At 40.0% G+C, this 15,535-nt stretch overlaps 1 protein-coding gene across 2 annotated transcripts in view; it reads right to left on the bottom strand.

Annotated features, from left to right (window-relative positions):
* The window catches only part of SHPRH (SNF2 histone linker PHD RING helicase), a 74,764-nt gene that overhangs the window by 24,406 nt on the left and 34,823 nt on the right, over positions 1 to 15,535 (bottom strand). For both annotated transcript variants that reach the window (XM_058667351.1, XM_058667332.1), the window contains 7 exons: positions 13,652 to 13,759; positions 12,691 to 12,833; positions 8,572 to 8,745; positions 8,279 to 8,341; positions 7,228 to 7,453; positions 3,992 to 4,135; positions 2,930 to 3,031 (listed from right to left, as the gene is read on the bottom strand). In XM_058667351.1, the coding sequence (XP_058523334.1) occupies positions 2,930 to 3,031; positions 3,992 to 4,135; positions 7,228 to 7,453; positions 8,279 to 8,341; positions 8,572 to 8,745; positions 12,691 to 12,833; positions 13,652 to 13,759 (960 nt within the window). The remainder of the gene's footprint in view (positions 1 to 2,929; positions 3,032 to 3,991; positions 4,136 to 7,227; positions 7,454 to 8,278; positions 8,342 to 8,571; positions 8,746 to 12,690; positions 12,834 to 13,651; positions 13,760 to 15,535) is intronic.

Below are 15,535 nucleotides of genomic sequence, written 5' to 3'. Positions count from 1 at the left end.
TCTCCTACATGGGTGCAGGGTCCCAAAGCCTTGGGCCGTCCTCAACTGCTTTCCCAGGCCACAAATGGGGAGTTGGATGGAAAGCGGGGCTGCAGGATTGGATCCAGCACCCACATGGATTCCGATGCATTCTAAGGTCAGGACTTTAGCTACCAGGCTACTATGCCAGGCCCTAAATTATTAATTTTTGTAATCTCCTAGGAAAGCTCGAAAAGACAGTTTTACCATTCTTATGGAACAGGTGTCACAGAGAGGTAAATAATGAATAAAGTCACATATCTAGAACAGCAGAGTCATGATTCAATTTGGACTGTGCACATCCAAAGTCTATCTTTGAAACTACTACGCCAGTTCAACTATTAGGGACTGTCACATTCAATGTTAATCACTGGATGGAATGATTCATTTAACTATATGCTGTAACAGTTTTCAGGGTTAAATTTTTTTTTTTTCTTTTGCGTTTCAATCTGAAGGTTTTTTTTTTTTTTTTATTAATTACGTTGCATTATGCGACACAGTTTCATAGGCTCTGGGATGCCCCGAACCTCTCCCCGTACCCTCCCCCCATGGTGGATTCCTCCACCTTGTTGCAGCACAGTTCAAATTCAGTCAAGATTCTTTCTTTGCAAACATATACCAAGCATAGCGTCCAGCATCATATTGTTCAAATAAATTCAACGGTTTCTTGGGGAGACCATCTCTGGTCTGAAGACTGAGCTGGCAGAATATCATCCCTATCAATTAAAAGCCCCAACACAACATCAACAATTTACAACATCATGGAATTAACTGACATGGTATAGAGTAAACAATATGTTGGAAAATGCAAGTTCTTAACCACATCCTGTGACTACTTCATTGACATTTCAATTTTAGTTTATATACAGAACCAGCTGCTATACACCTTAAAATGACTATAGGGTACTATTCAGCTGTCTCGTGTCTATTTTCATTTTAGAATTTAGCAGTCTATAGCATTGAAACACAATTCTACTGAACTTGGCAGATTTTAGGATAGTCTAAACTGGCTTATAACTCTAACAAGACATATGTCAACAATTGGGGTACAGAAGAGTTTTAGGAGGGGTGTGCAGAGAAATCTTCAATACCCTAGTGAGGAGTAACTAATCTTTGTGTCCTATCTAGTAAGGTAAATGTGAATCCACACTGACCATTTTCTGTCTGGTTCTAAGCTTTCCTTGTTGTTCTCTATCTATTCTAATTTTTTTTTGTTTGCTTTTTTTGGGGGGCAGGATCCAGAGCGACCCTGATGGTCATTGTAAGAGAGGGTGGGGATCTAAAGTTGGAACTAAGTAAGGACCAGAGAAGCTCCTCTCCCTAGTCCCGGAGGAGGTTTACTGTTCTTATATTTCTGTGGACTGCTCCTTGCTCCTTGCTGTTGTTCTGATGACCTTGGATCCTGCAAGGAAGGATTTGGGCTTATTGAATCCCATGTGGTAGATCCAAATGGGGGTGGGTGACCTCAGAGTTCTTGACCTCCGAAGGCACTCCAATTCCCTGTGGTCTCCTTGGCAGTTGGGATGTAGTCCTTGGTGCCTGTACTGATGATAGTCCTTCGTGAAGATCTGGGAGTCTTCAGGGTTGGGATACAAGCCTCCTCCTGTTCACCTGCTCCACTCTGGGGTCCCCTCCTACTCTGTGCATATGACCTCCTGTTAAGAGGTTGTCAGGATCGCTCCCGATTCTCCTCATTTCTTTGTAGTTTTACTATTGTCTAATGCTGATTCAAGTCTGTTGTCTATGAGTGACCTGTTACGTTCCTCATAGGTTATACTTCACGCCTTCCTCACACATTCTACGGAGATGGAAGATTTCTCTGCTCTTCCGCCCCATTTCCGAGTAGCTTAGGGTCTTAAAAGTATGTTAAGTTTTACAGTTCTTTGACATGCATCATAAGCAGTCTGACTCACAATGATTGTTCGTTCATTGGTTACATCACAATATCTTATTGCATGAGATACAGGCTGTTTGGGGTTGGAATAATATTATAGTTTATAGGTAATAATTTGGACATACCCTATTAAAAAATCTACTTCAATATCTAGCTCTAATAAACTGCTTTGCCTACTGTCAAATTATGAATTCCTGCAAAGAAAGGAATTATATTCAACAGTGACCCAACAATTCACTAATGCCAAAAATAATACTTTGATCACAACTCAGAAAATGTTCTGAAGTAAATAACTGAACTATTCCTGCATTATCATGCCTTCTGATTTAGCTGCTTTCAAAACACATTTCAGTTTCAACCTAAAAAATCTGCATATGTATGAGTGCATGTGCACATATATTACATAATACAATTCCCACCCATAGGTTTGTGGCATATAACACTTTCTATTCAAGGCTTTGAAACTACATTATAAGGCCACTCACTATGCAGTGTATGCCTTTTGCTGCACAATTTGTAAGCTCTATAGGTACAATCTTTTGTGTCTTTGTAGCTTATATAGACATAGCTAGTATTTTGACTCATAAACACAAATAAAAAATTAGTTTAGAGGGTGGGTTATTGGCACCATAGTGAAGGGGCACCTTGTACTGGAATGCCTGGGTTTTTTGAGTCCTAGCTCTGCTGCTGGTTTCAGCTTCTCGTTGATGTCTGCTGGGAAGCAACAGGGGGCAGCTAAGGTTTCCAGGTATGTGCTACCTATGTAGCAGTCCTAGACTGACTTCTGAGCTCCTGGCTTCCGTTCAGCCCAGGCCTTAGCCACCGCGGAATTCATGGAGTGAACCAGTGGATGGGAGATCTCTGCCTCTGTCATTTTGTCTTTCAAAAAAAAATAATGAAAGGATCAAGTTAAAACAAAAACAGTAATTATGACATTAGCAAATTAAAAGGAAGGAGTTGCTAAAACAGTTATGCTAATACAGCATGGTAAGGCACAGCATACTTTCAACACCATACCTTCTCCAAGTTAGTCAGATAAAGAAGCTGGCCCAGTTTTTTCTGAAGCTGTGATGTAGCTATGGCTTTATCATTTAGTAGTTTTATACGATTTTGTTCCACCTAAAAACACAAAATGCATTTTTTAGTTCTCTGAGATGGTTAAACTATTAAATATGTATAATTTTTTCACAATAAGAAAGAGTCCTACTTTAAAAAAACCCATTTAAATATTGAAACTCATTTCAAAGTGGTTATTAGATTTCGAAGATTTTATTTTTGTTTTTATTTGACAGAACAAAAAATTCACAATACAGTTCTTTTAAGCAGGAAATATACTTTTATATATGAAGGAGATACGAATTAACACAAACTCTATTATCAGTTTCCACGGATAGAGCTAAGGCATGAAGGAAGGTGAAAGGATCTACTGCTTTAGCAAGAGTAACTTTACTAAATTCAGGAAACAATTTTTTGTTCCTGTCCCTTATCCCTGACCCCCAGTAGAACACAGCAGACACAGAAGAATTCAAATAAGGATTTGTTTCACAGAAGTTTACTGAAAACTCATATTAATATGTTAGAGCAAATGATGTTTAAAAGTCAGTTTCAAAGCATCATAGCAAAAACAGATTTAGAGCAAACAGAATAAAAGTATAATGAAAGCAGTAATATTAACATCAAATAGAAAGAATTGGCAATGTTTTAATTCTGATATTCAAAAAGGGATTTATTAAAGGACAAACTGCTGATTTCTATCAACAAAACACTAGTTCTAGTTCTGATAAAGTTAACAGAAAATATATCTGAAAAGCGACTCACGAGTCACAAAAACTGTATTTAAACAGAGATGAACATGAAACCCAGAGAGAGATCATGTGTTACACCGAAACAGTGGATCCTAACCGCAGGGTTAACAGGAAATTGCTCATCTTCGACTATTTCTGCCTTAATAATTTTCTATGGCTTAAACTATTGGTTAAAAGTTCAAACAGATCCTCATAGAAAGCTCACTACTGTGCGCCCTGCGTTGGTCTAACACCAGTCATGCAGTGGCTGTTTCTGTGATTTATCTGCGATTACCTCCTGCGGCTCAATGATATGGTGAACAGGCGGACTGGGCTTCGGCTCCCTCGGCTCGCGCACTCGCAGCCGTTCTGTGGCCATGGCGAGCTCATCAACAGCAGACACACGGTTTCTAAGAGCCATCCAATATTCATGAAGCAACTAGAAAAGTTGGGAGGAAATCACAGAACGTAACTGAGCACATAATAAAAACTAGTTAATCAACCAATATGTGCCTTGAGTAAAAGTCCTCAGTAGGTCTTAAGACAGAAACACTTTTTCATTAAGTGTCTAAGATACAAACAATTCCTTAGGACAATTTTAGAAATGAGGAAGTAGGATTGAACTATCCCCAGACACACTGCCTACTTTCTAAGAATATTGGAAACAGAGTACTCAAAGAATTCCTGGTGAAACCGAAGTTCTCTATACATGACTAAGAGGCTGACAGAATATTAAGTTCATTTTAAAAAATTATGTACATATGTATTGGGAACTAAAAAGATTGGCATTCCTTTCTCTCATTCAAGCTTTTTTTTTTTTTTCTTAAGGATTTATTTTTTATCTTTATTTGAAAGTCAGAGTTACAGAGAAAAGGGAGAGAAAGAAAGAGAGTGAGAGCGAGAGAGATCTTTCATCTGCTGGTTCCATGCCCAAAAGGAGACAATGCTGGAACTGAGCAGGCGCCTGGCCAGGAGCCAGGAGCCTCTTTGGGGTTGCCCATGAGTTTTCCAGGTCAAAAGCAAGGAGCTGGATCAGAGGTGGAGCAGCCAGGACTCAAACCAGGACTCATACGATATGTCAGCACTATAGGCAGAGGCTTAGCCTACTACTCCATGGTGCCAGCCCAAATCCAAATTTAAGAGTATACAGGTGTTTTGGGAAACCTCTATACTCGCTCGCATTTCCCTAACACGTTCCTCCTTCAACACCCTGCAATGAGACAATCACTATTCTGAATCATACCGTTCACTGGCGCACACTCTATGTATGTATCCTTAATAATTTGGTTAGGTTTCTGCAAGCTGTAGAAATAAAATTATTCAGCACATATTTTTGAATTTTTTCCTTAGCATTGAATTTTGACACTGATTCTGGTTGATATGTAGAGCAGCAGATCACCCCTTTTCTATAAATGATTTAGTTTGCAAAGTAGGCCCATGTATGGACTTGGCATACGGTCAAATGAAGAGCACAGAGGCGATGCTTTCATCCTTGGCTTAGTATAATGAACTGTGTTAATGTGCTTTATATTTAGAATAATAATGCATGAGAAAAAGCATTATTAACCATTAATTTTTAATTTATGGAATTTATCATATGAATTGATCCTGCAGATATCCTACAATATTCTGCACAGAATTTTTTTTATCCTTCTTTGCAAAGCAAGAACTTCAGATTAGAACAGGTATCATACAGAGTTGATGCATAGTAAGTAGAAGGATCGTTCCTCACCCATGAGGCAGGATAACAGATAATAAACTCAAATACAAAGAATAATTTTAGGATTCAGCATACAGGGCAAAGTTGCTGCCTGCCTTGTCAGCATCCCATGTGGGTTCCAGTTCAAATTCCAGCTGCTCCGCTTCTAGTCCAGCTCCCTGGTAAAGAACTAGAAAAACTAAAGTAAGATCAGCCAAAGTAAGATGAGCCAAGTACTTAGGCAAGCACCAACATGGGAGGCTAGGCAGAAGGTCCAGGCCTCTGCTCTCAGCCAATGCCACCCCTCCCACTCGACCCTTTGGAGAGTGAACAAGCAGAGGTAAGATCTGTAATTCTTCCAAACAAGTAAAAATAAATCTTAAAAAAAACCCACATAGAATATTTTTAAATTAATGAATTCCAGAATATTAAGCATGGTGTTATAACCCCATGAAATAACTCAGATATTGACATGAAAGGAAAGGATATTTTGTGTTTACTGTTTTGGAATGCCTTCCAGTCCTGAAGGCTAAGTATTCCTAGTCCCAATCTTCAAGTTTACTGATGTTTGACCGCTATTCACAAAGTAAAACAAGACCAAACCCAACTGAGTTCATTGATGAGCAGCATAAACTAAACTAAAAACAAATGCATATTTTCAAAGCTAAAAAAAAGTTTCATTATTTTTCATTACAATAGTACCACTTTATGGAAGGAGGGAGTATGAATCGCCAATCTTTAAAGCAGATGTAAAGAAAAAGGAAAGTAGCAATCCAAACTAATGCAAAAGAACGGAGGGATGTGCCTGGTGCAGAGGAACGGAGGGGTGCACGCCTGACACGGCAGTGAAGTGACTGTTGGGATGCCTGCACCCCACGTAGCAGCATCTACGTTCAAGTCTCGGCCGAGATCTCCACTGCAGATTTCAGATAATGTACACCTTAGGGAAGCTCAGGTAATGGCTCGAATAGCTGGTTCCCCATCACTCACATGGGAGACTGAACTGAGCTCCTCGCTCCAGACCTAGTCTTTGCTCTTGTAGTCATTAGGGAAGTGAATCAATGAACAGAAGATCTCTTCCTATTTGTGTCTTAATGTCTGCCCTTCCCCCCCTGCCAAGATTTACTTATTTTTATCTGAAAAGCATAGTTACAGAGAGAGGTCAGAAGAGAGATCTTCCATCTGCTGGTTCACTCCCTAGATGGCTGTAAACACTGGGCCTGGACTAGGGTGAAGTCAGGAACCCAGCAGCCCAAAGCTAAAAAAATAATAATAAATAAAATAAATTTAAAAAAATTACTTTGAGTGGCAGATTTATAATGAGAGAGGGTGACAAAGAGAGAGAGAGAGAGATTGAGAGAGAGATTTCATCCACTGGTTCAGGCCCCAAATGGTCAAAATGGCCAGAGTTGAACCAATCTGAAGACAAGAACCAGGAGGCTCTTCCAGGTCTCCCATGCAGGTACAGGGTCCCAAGGCTTTGGGCCAATCCTCAGCTGTTTTCCCAGGCTGTAAGCAGAGAGCTAGATTGGAAATGGAGCAGCTAAGACTTGAACCGGTATCGAATTGGGAAGTCAGCAGTACAGGTGGAGAATTAACTTGCCAAGCCAAAGCTATAGCTTCTCCCGAAGCTTCTTCTGGTCCTCCATCTGCATTCAGGAGCCCACCTGAGCCACTTTCCATTCTCTTCTAGGAACATTATCAGGGAGCTGGATCAAGAGTGAAGTAGCTGGGACTTAAACAGGTCATGTGGGGTGGTAGCACTGCAGGCAATGGCTTTACCCCAAATGCCACAGTGCCAGACCCTAGAAATAAGTCTGACAATATAGTACCTTATACTCCTTCTTCCATGCTTCAAACAGGTCCATTGCAATACTTCCTTCATCAATGAATTCAATATCGAATCTATGTGATTTTGCAAATGACAGGATTGCTTTCATGGATCGCTCTGTCTCGCTTGTTGCCCACAGACCACGAGTGGTGGTAGGTGCTCGATCATCTACCAGTCCTTCTTCATCTTCTATCATCTCCTCAAATATTGCTGTCTGGCCTTTGACTCTAAAAACACACATAAGAAAACAAGAGGTAACTACTGGCACTGGGTAAGAGGCACCGTAACTGAGTGACAGTGACAGAGGAAACAGGAAAGCAAAAACTTTTAATGGCATGTCTACAGGATCATGCTTGCAACTTTTGGAAAAAGCACATCATCTCTGAAGATAACATCAGCATTATAAATTTGTTCAGTGTTTTCTGAAAGTAATCTTGTATAATGAAAATAAATCTATAAATTACAGATTTTTACTGTGAAAATTAAAACATAGGCCACCACCAACAACCAACAAAAAACCCCCCAAATCCCCACTAAGATATAATCTACAAGTATACTCTCAATCCCTTGATTTTTGAGGCAATCAGAATGTAGTATTTTCTGTTTTCATGTTTGTAAACCAGGAATAATTTTGCCAATGCAAGGGTTATATGTATTACTTCATGTAGGTTAATCTTCAAAGTAACAATGAACACTTGTGTAGGAAGATGGGTACTAAAGAGTTAATACTTTATAGCAAACAGCATATTTTAAGAATTATGCTATAAATTACATCCATATTCTTATATAATATTCACACAAACTATGAATTAGGAGTTGTCATTAACTGCCCCCTAATTAGCTACACATTAACATATAATCACAGCATTTAGGAGATAACTCCCACATAGGTAAAACTGAGCAAGTCAAACAACTGAATGTTACAACTTTACAGAACTTTCTAATAAAAGAAAATACATCAGAAATGTATCTCAGTGAGGAAAATATAGCCTTATAAGCAAAAAACAAAGCCTTGTAAAATTTCACTTTTCCCAGCAAATAAGAGAACTTACGTGTTAGAAAACAGTTTTGATTCATATTCTGTAAACAATTCATCAGCTTTGCAAAAGACGCAGCTGTAAAACAAGAGATTTTTCAGAGAAATACAAATGTAACTAACAATTAAGAAGCTTCTATGACAGTCTTAGCATTCTGTACTTTTTCTTTACAAGTTTTACCACCTGAGATAAAAATGCTATGTGATTTTCAGTGTACTGTCTTTGCGGTTGTCATTCTGTCTTTTCTCAGAAGAAATCTACCTTATAGGAAGGCTACCATTTTACAAATGACTTACTCTGTGACCTACCAGTTGAGCGGAAGCCTAACGGGTCGGAGATGGCAGATTGTTGCAGATTCAATAACGCTCCGAGACGGAGGTCCCTCTAGGTTTCTCACAGCGTCTCTTACCAGCTTCTGGAATTTATGTAGCTCTTCCATTTGTGTGGTAAGTAAGAATTGAAGACCTCTGCAGTCGCGGAACCTGATTTCCATCACCAGCACCGCACACAACAGAAAGAAATAATCAGTTTCTTCAAATTCAGAAAATGTCTGCTGTGCAAAATATTTTAAAATAAAACACAACTGTGCTTAATCAACTCCACCACAATGGACTGAGTTTTCCTTAAGAGTGTGTTCCGTTAGTATCTACCAGTAGTCAAGGTAAAACATTTGGGTTTTTACCACAAAAGACATGAAGAAGGTTTACAGTTTTATACTCAGGAAAGAGTATGCAAAACCTGTCTGTGTGTCAGCTATCTCTGAAAGGGAAACAGCCACATCTTCCTTCCTCAGACTAACTCACTAGAGATGAGCCTCCTGACGAACCTGCTTCTACGGAAAAAAGACAACACTGGGAAGAAAGAACAAAGATGGGTGTTATATTTTATTACAAAAAAAAAGCCCTAATATAATTCATTATGTTTCATTAATCATTTATTACATGGCCAGGCAATTTGCTAAACACTTCTCCAGCATAATTTTAATAGTTAACTACCATACTCATAATATAGAGGAAGTATAATAGATTAAGGCACTTAAATTACATAATTAGTATGTAGCCAAAGAGGAGCTAATCATTTTGGTAAACGGTACACCAAAAGGGCTGAAATAGACACATGGATATATATGTGTGGCTTTGCCAATCAATAAAAATCCTAGAATTATAGGCAGTTAGATAATAAAAATGATTTAGTTATGCTAGGAATGCATTTCCCATTCAGGAAACGCCACATGCTTTCCTTTCCAAACTGCTCCAGTCTGCTCTCCCTCTGGAAGCTTTCCCCAGTGCTTTCCAATACTAAGGTACCATTCATTCTGTACATGGAGTTTATGAATGCTAGTAAACAGTCATGTTAGTACCTGGTTATTGTCTGTTCAGATGTCACACAAATCAGTATTTTTCAAATTGTTCATAGGTCTTCTGTTCAAAGGATATTTTGAAATAATCATTATTTTATTTTATTTTAACTTGTTTATTTTCATTGGAAACTCAAAAATACAGAGAGGAGGAGAGAAAGAGAGAAGATCTTCCATCCGTTGATTTATTCTCCAAGTGGCCACAATGGCCAGAGCATGCCGATCTGAAGCCAGGATCCAGGAACTTCTTCCAGGTCTCCCACACGGGTGCAGTGTCCCAATGCATTGGGCCGTCCTCAACTGCTTTCCCAGGCCACAAGCAGGGAGCTGGATGGGAAGTGGAGCTGCCGGTATCAGAACCAGCGCCCATGTGGGATTTTGGTATGTTTAAGGTGAGGACTTTAGCTACCAGGCCATGTCGCCAGGCCCTGAAATAATCATTATTTTATTTTTAAACTCTTATTTATTTGAAAGGCAGAGTTACAAAGGAAGGCAGACTAGTCATTTAATGTCTACTCATTTTATGAACCTCCAGATGGCTGCACAAGCCAGGGCTGGTTCAGGGCAAAGCAAGCAGCCTTGAACCCAAATTCACATGTTCCAGGTACGTAGCAGAGGTCCAAACAGTTGGGCCATCTTTGGAAGCGAAACACCTGAATGAACTACAAACTGGCAACCATACAGGATGCTGGTATGGCAAGTGGTGGCTTAACTCACTGTGCCACTACGCTGGTTTCTTGAAATAACTTTTACTTCGAAGGCAAAGACTTACCACCTTGTTTGTTTGTTTGTTTTTTAAACAGCTTTAAAAAAACAGCTTAACAGGCACAGAATTGCTGCTTAAAAACATAAACAGTTTTAAATGATATCTGAAAACACAGTAATGTTCTTAAAATTAACTAAGCTTATTTTATATGTCTTAAATTTGCTCATTTATGTATTCTGAAGTAGCATTTCCTATTTATAGCTAATGTTTATAAAAAGAATGCAAAATAAATGGTATAGTTTATATTTCCTCTAGGCCCCTTTTCAGAACTCAAAACATTCATTAAAGGTTTGTTCTAAATGAAAATTTACATAGTTTAAGTAGGTACATAAGAAAACATCTTTTGTTTGAAAAACTTCAGAAGTTTTAACATTGCCTTACCTAATTCCATAAGACTGGCAGAATACATTTAGACTTAGTTTATACCTTAAATAGCAACTTACCTAGGAAGAATGGGCTTAACAAAGGGAAAAGGAAGTGTGTTCAGGAGCACACAGTTCTCTGTACCCCAGAAACAAAGCAGCTCAGAAGGTTCTGTGTGATCAAACACACGACCACTGTGATGGGTATTCCGGCTGGGAGTCAGACAATGACTAAGGCGTCTGCAGCCTCTCAGACATGTCAGTTCGAGTCCTGGCTTCTGTCAGTGCACATGCGGTTAACACTGGAGAGAGCTCAAGCGGCCGGGTCCCTTCCACTCAATGGGAAGCCTAGACTGAGTTCCCACCTCAGGCCTGGCCGCTGAAAGCACTCAGAGTTGGACAAGGGGACACAGGCTCTCTGTTCGACTCTGTCTCCCAGGAAAAAGATAAGTTGGTGATTATAATAAAATCCATGGGAAATGTTACAGAACCTAACAGACATTTGGAAAAGCTTTTGATATGGTAAATTAAAACCTTGCAAAGCTATTTTTTAGGCTGAATTTCTCACGGAAAACTCCCAGCAGTCCTAAAACTGAGCTCACACAGTTGAGGTCTCAGAGATAAGACAGATACTTTGCTTCTGTAACCTAGAATTTTCCCATATCAGGCACACATTCTCAGAGTTAACCACTAGGGCACTTTTGGTGAGCAATAAAACTGTCCTTGGAAAGAATTATTTAAAATTTACAGATCAAGAGCAACAGCACAGCTTGTTTCTGAAGATGCCCAACCGCGGGGAGCACTGATGAGAAAGGGAGGAGACAGCAAGGAGCTAAGGGAAAAGCTGCAGCGTGGCACTGATGACCCCTACTTCTTGGACGACTCACACAGAAGAATGTCTACATCAGGACTAATTTCGCCAAAACAAAGGTCATTTAATAATTTTGTTCAAAATGGGGCTTGGGTCTATGCGATACAAAAATTTTGAAGGAAAATTCTTAAAAAGGCACAAAAAATGAGTATTTTAATAATAGTGATGCTTTAGGAAAAAGTCTGTTTTATATTTCAGAATTTTTTTGGAAATACACTTTTTTTTAAACAATGATGCAGTTCATTCAAAATGCTGACTCTGAGAAATATGTATCTAAAAAAAAATAAGACGGGGCCCGGCGGCATGGCCTAGCAGCTAAAGTCCTCGCCTTGAACACGCCCCGGGATCCCATATGGGCGCCGGTTCTGATACCCGGCAGCTCCACTTCCCATCCAGCTCCCTGCTTGTGGCCTGGGAAAGCAGTTGAGGACGGCCCAATGCTTTGGGACACTGCACCCGTGTGGGAGACCTGGAAGAGGTTCCAGGTTCCTGGCATCGGATCGGCATGCATCGGCCCGTTGCGGCTCACTTGGGGAGTGAAACATCGGATGGAAGATGTTCCTCTCTGTCTCTCCTCCTCTCTTTATATCCGGCTTTCCAATAATAATAAATCTTTAAAAAAAAAAAAAATAAGACAATTACAGCACTAAACCAGGCACCTTCAACTGAACCGCGCCCCCGGACCCGCCCTGACTTCATTCCCTCTAGTCCGCCCAGGTCCACTTCGCCCGCCACGTCTAGCGGGGGTCAGTACAGCAGCCTGGCTGCGGGGAGGGGAGCCATGTGTCCCTCTCCAGGAGTGCAGGAGCCAACCCTCCTCTGAAGGAACTTCAGCTCCAGCTCTGAGCAGGAGGGGATGGCAGGGGAGGAGCAGGGCGGCCTGCGAATTCCGGCCAGGGGCGGCAGGCATGAAGGGGCTGCAGTGGCTAAAATACACTTTTAACAAAATAACAAACTCAGATGTTCACAGCCACAATATGTTTTGCTATCTAGTTGTATCTCTGAATATCCAACGACCTAAGTATGTGGGGTGCTTATGGACAGCCATGCTGGTCTGCACTATTTTCTTACTTCTCTGACATGGAAAGCTTGTCAGTTTGTTGCTTGTAGTTGCTAGTTAATTCATTTCTCACTCGCTGAACAAGTTCTTCATCAATAGCAAATTCCAATGCTCTATGTATCACATTCAGCCACCAAGGAGAATTCATATGAATCTGTAAAAAGATAAGAGTAGATTGGTTAATACTTGTTTTATTACTCAACTGTTTCCCTCATTGTGGGAACGGTGACGCGTAAAGTTCAAAGGGAGCAACAAATGGTCTCCACATGATTATAACGGGGTGACAAATACACACAAAAAAACACACACTGGGTAGACATTAGTTTTGAATAATAACTAAATGAACCACTTAATGAATACTCTGGATGAACGAGAATTTACCATTATAAAGTTATATCACAAAGCTGTAGTAAAAATATTTTAAAAATATTTTAAAAGATTAAAAATTCAGGCTGGGACCCAAATGAGATATGAGAATGCCGGTGCACAGGGAGAAGCTTAGCACGCTATGCCCTGGCACTGGTCCCCAAAGATTCTCTCTGTTTAGTTGGCTATATAGTATTTCTACTGATTTCCCAAAAAAGAAATTTGTAAATGATGAGTGGCACACATCACCTACAACAACAAAAACAAAAAATACCTATGGTTTTAATGTTTTAAAATCATAAATTTTTGGGGGGAAATCAAAAGCAGGTCACACAAGTTTTTTCTTTCTTCAAAAGGCACCTTAGTAGATATCCAAAGTAAGAAACCTATTATAGTATAAGATAAAAGAAAATTTCAGAATAATTTATGCATCTTTGTATTTGTCCATTCCACCAATAAATACTGCTAGCAGTAAATAAACCTGTATTTTGGATCAGACAATATATTAGGTACTAAGAACTCAAGAGGAATGAAACATTTCAGGCATCTGCCCAAACAGGCGGTAAGAAGAGGTGCTATCTGGACACCGGCCTTTCGGGCCGCTACCTTTCTCTGGAGCTCACGGATGTTCTGCTGCACAGGCTGTAACGCCTGCTGGGCTTCAGCAACTTCTGTGTTGCACTTGCTCATGTAGTGCTCTCGCAGTTGTTTGGCCTAGTAAAACCAAAGCAGATACAAGTTTCACTGCAAGACTAGAACATAATTCAGTAATTTATTTCAAAAACAATGCAATTTGATTTATGTACAAAACTTGTAAGCACACTATAGAGAACGTTTAAAAAGTAGTAGTAGAAACTGCTAATATATATAAGAGGACTTCAAAATTCATGAAAAATTTAATTGGAAGCTGTCTGCAGGCAGCCGTCTCAACGCCTGGGTTCAAGCACTGGCTCTGCTCCTGATTTGGCTCTCTCCTGGTGCACACCGTCAGTAGCAGCAGGTGATGGGCAGCTTATGTCTGGTCCAGCTATGTCTTCCATGTCGGAGATCTGCTTTGGGTTCCACAGACCAGCTTCATCTCGTCCAGGGGTTGCTGGAGACACTCTCGGAGTGAATCAATGGGAGAATGTTGTTGTTTCTACTGTCTCTCAAATGGAGAAATATTTTGGTGCTAAAATTTTTTAATTCAATGCAGGGTTTTGTTTTGTTTTCACAGCATGCGGTCTTCATGGGTGTTTTGGGCTAACCTCAGATGTTTAAGAGAAGAAAATAGAACTGTCCGAGTCAGAAAATCTGAGCAAGTTCCAACATGTGTCCCCAAACCGCTATCTAATTTGCCTTTGTTTTTAAGTATTTTGTTTGTTCGTTTAAATATTTGTTTGAAAGGCAGAATGGTGTAACGGTGCGGTGGGAGATTTTCCACGTGCCACTCCCCTCCTCCAATGACCACAATAACTGAGGAGGAGACAGGCTGAAGAGAAGCACCGAAACTCCATCCTCACCTTCCACGTGGGGGCAGGAAGCGAGCAGCAGGAGAGCATCCAGGTCTTACAGTTGCACTTGGACATGGGATACTAGGATTGCAAGTGGTGCTTCACGAGCTGGGTCACAATGCCAGCCCCCTTTACTAGAGTCTTAGCAAAGAAACAAATGGGTGACAGTGCGGGGAGGGGAACAGAACAGAAACATTTCAAGTTAGAAGGACGTATCAGAATTGCTTGTCTGATTTAGCTATTACAACTTCTTGGAGTTACTGGAGTTTTCCCCAAATTTACACTGAGTGAGTAAATATGCAGACAGCACCTTTAAGGAGATAATTAAGTTAGTTAGGGTAAGTCAAAGTTGTGAGGATAGCAGTCTAAACCAACAAAACCAATGTCTCCACAAGCAGAAAGATCCAGCAATGTACCAGCACAAAGGAAAGTTCACTGAGGTCACAACAGGAAGGTGGCAACCTATAAACTACAAATAAAAGCCTTGAGAGAGATTAAACCTGCAACAGCTCCATCTACAGACATGTAGCACCCAGAGCCATAACACATTGCTGCTATTGAAGCAACCAACTTTGTGGTATTATACCATGATGGCCCTAGCTGACAAATATAACAGAGTACTAAAGATTCTCACCCTTCCTTTTTAAAGGAACAATGATCATATAATTTGCAATCAATATTTTACTGTTATAAGCTGCCATTAGAAATATTATTGAAAATTCTTTATTTTTAAAACTGAATTGGAATACTCAATTGGCTCTAGAAACAATTTCATGAATAAGGAGAGGATCAAAGGATATTCAGGATAGTAGGAAGAAAACTACAGATTACTTAATTGGAAACATCACTTTCCACTTAGCAGTACATTGAGATTTATGATATTGCCAGGGCGTGACCATTTTGACTTACAAACATGGCAATTTCATATGGTTCAAACAAACAAAATCATCTCTTTAGACTACCAATTCACTTCTTAGGCTTCCATTACTTTATTCAC

This window comes from Ochotona princeps, chromosome 1 (genome assembly GCF_030435755.1).
Source record: "Ochotona princeps isolate mOchPri1 chromosome 1, mOchPri1.hap1, whole genome shotgun sequence".
Classification (NCBI taxonomy): Eukaryota; Metazoa; Chordata; class Mammalia; order Lagomorpha; family Ochotonidae; genus Ochotona; species Ochotona princeps.
This window is presented reverse-complemented; position numbering and strand designations above follow the sequence as displayed.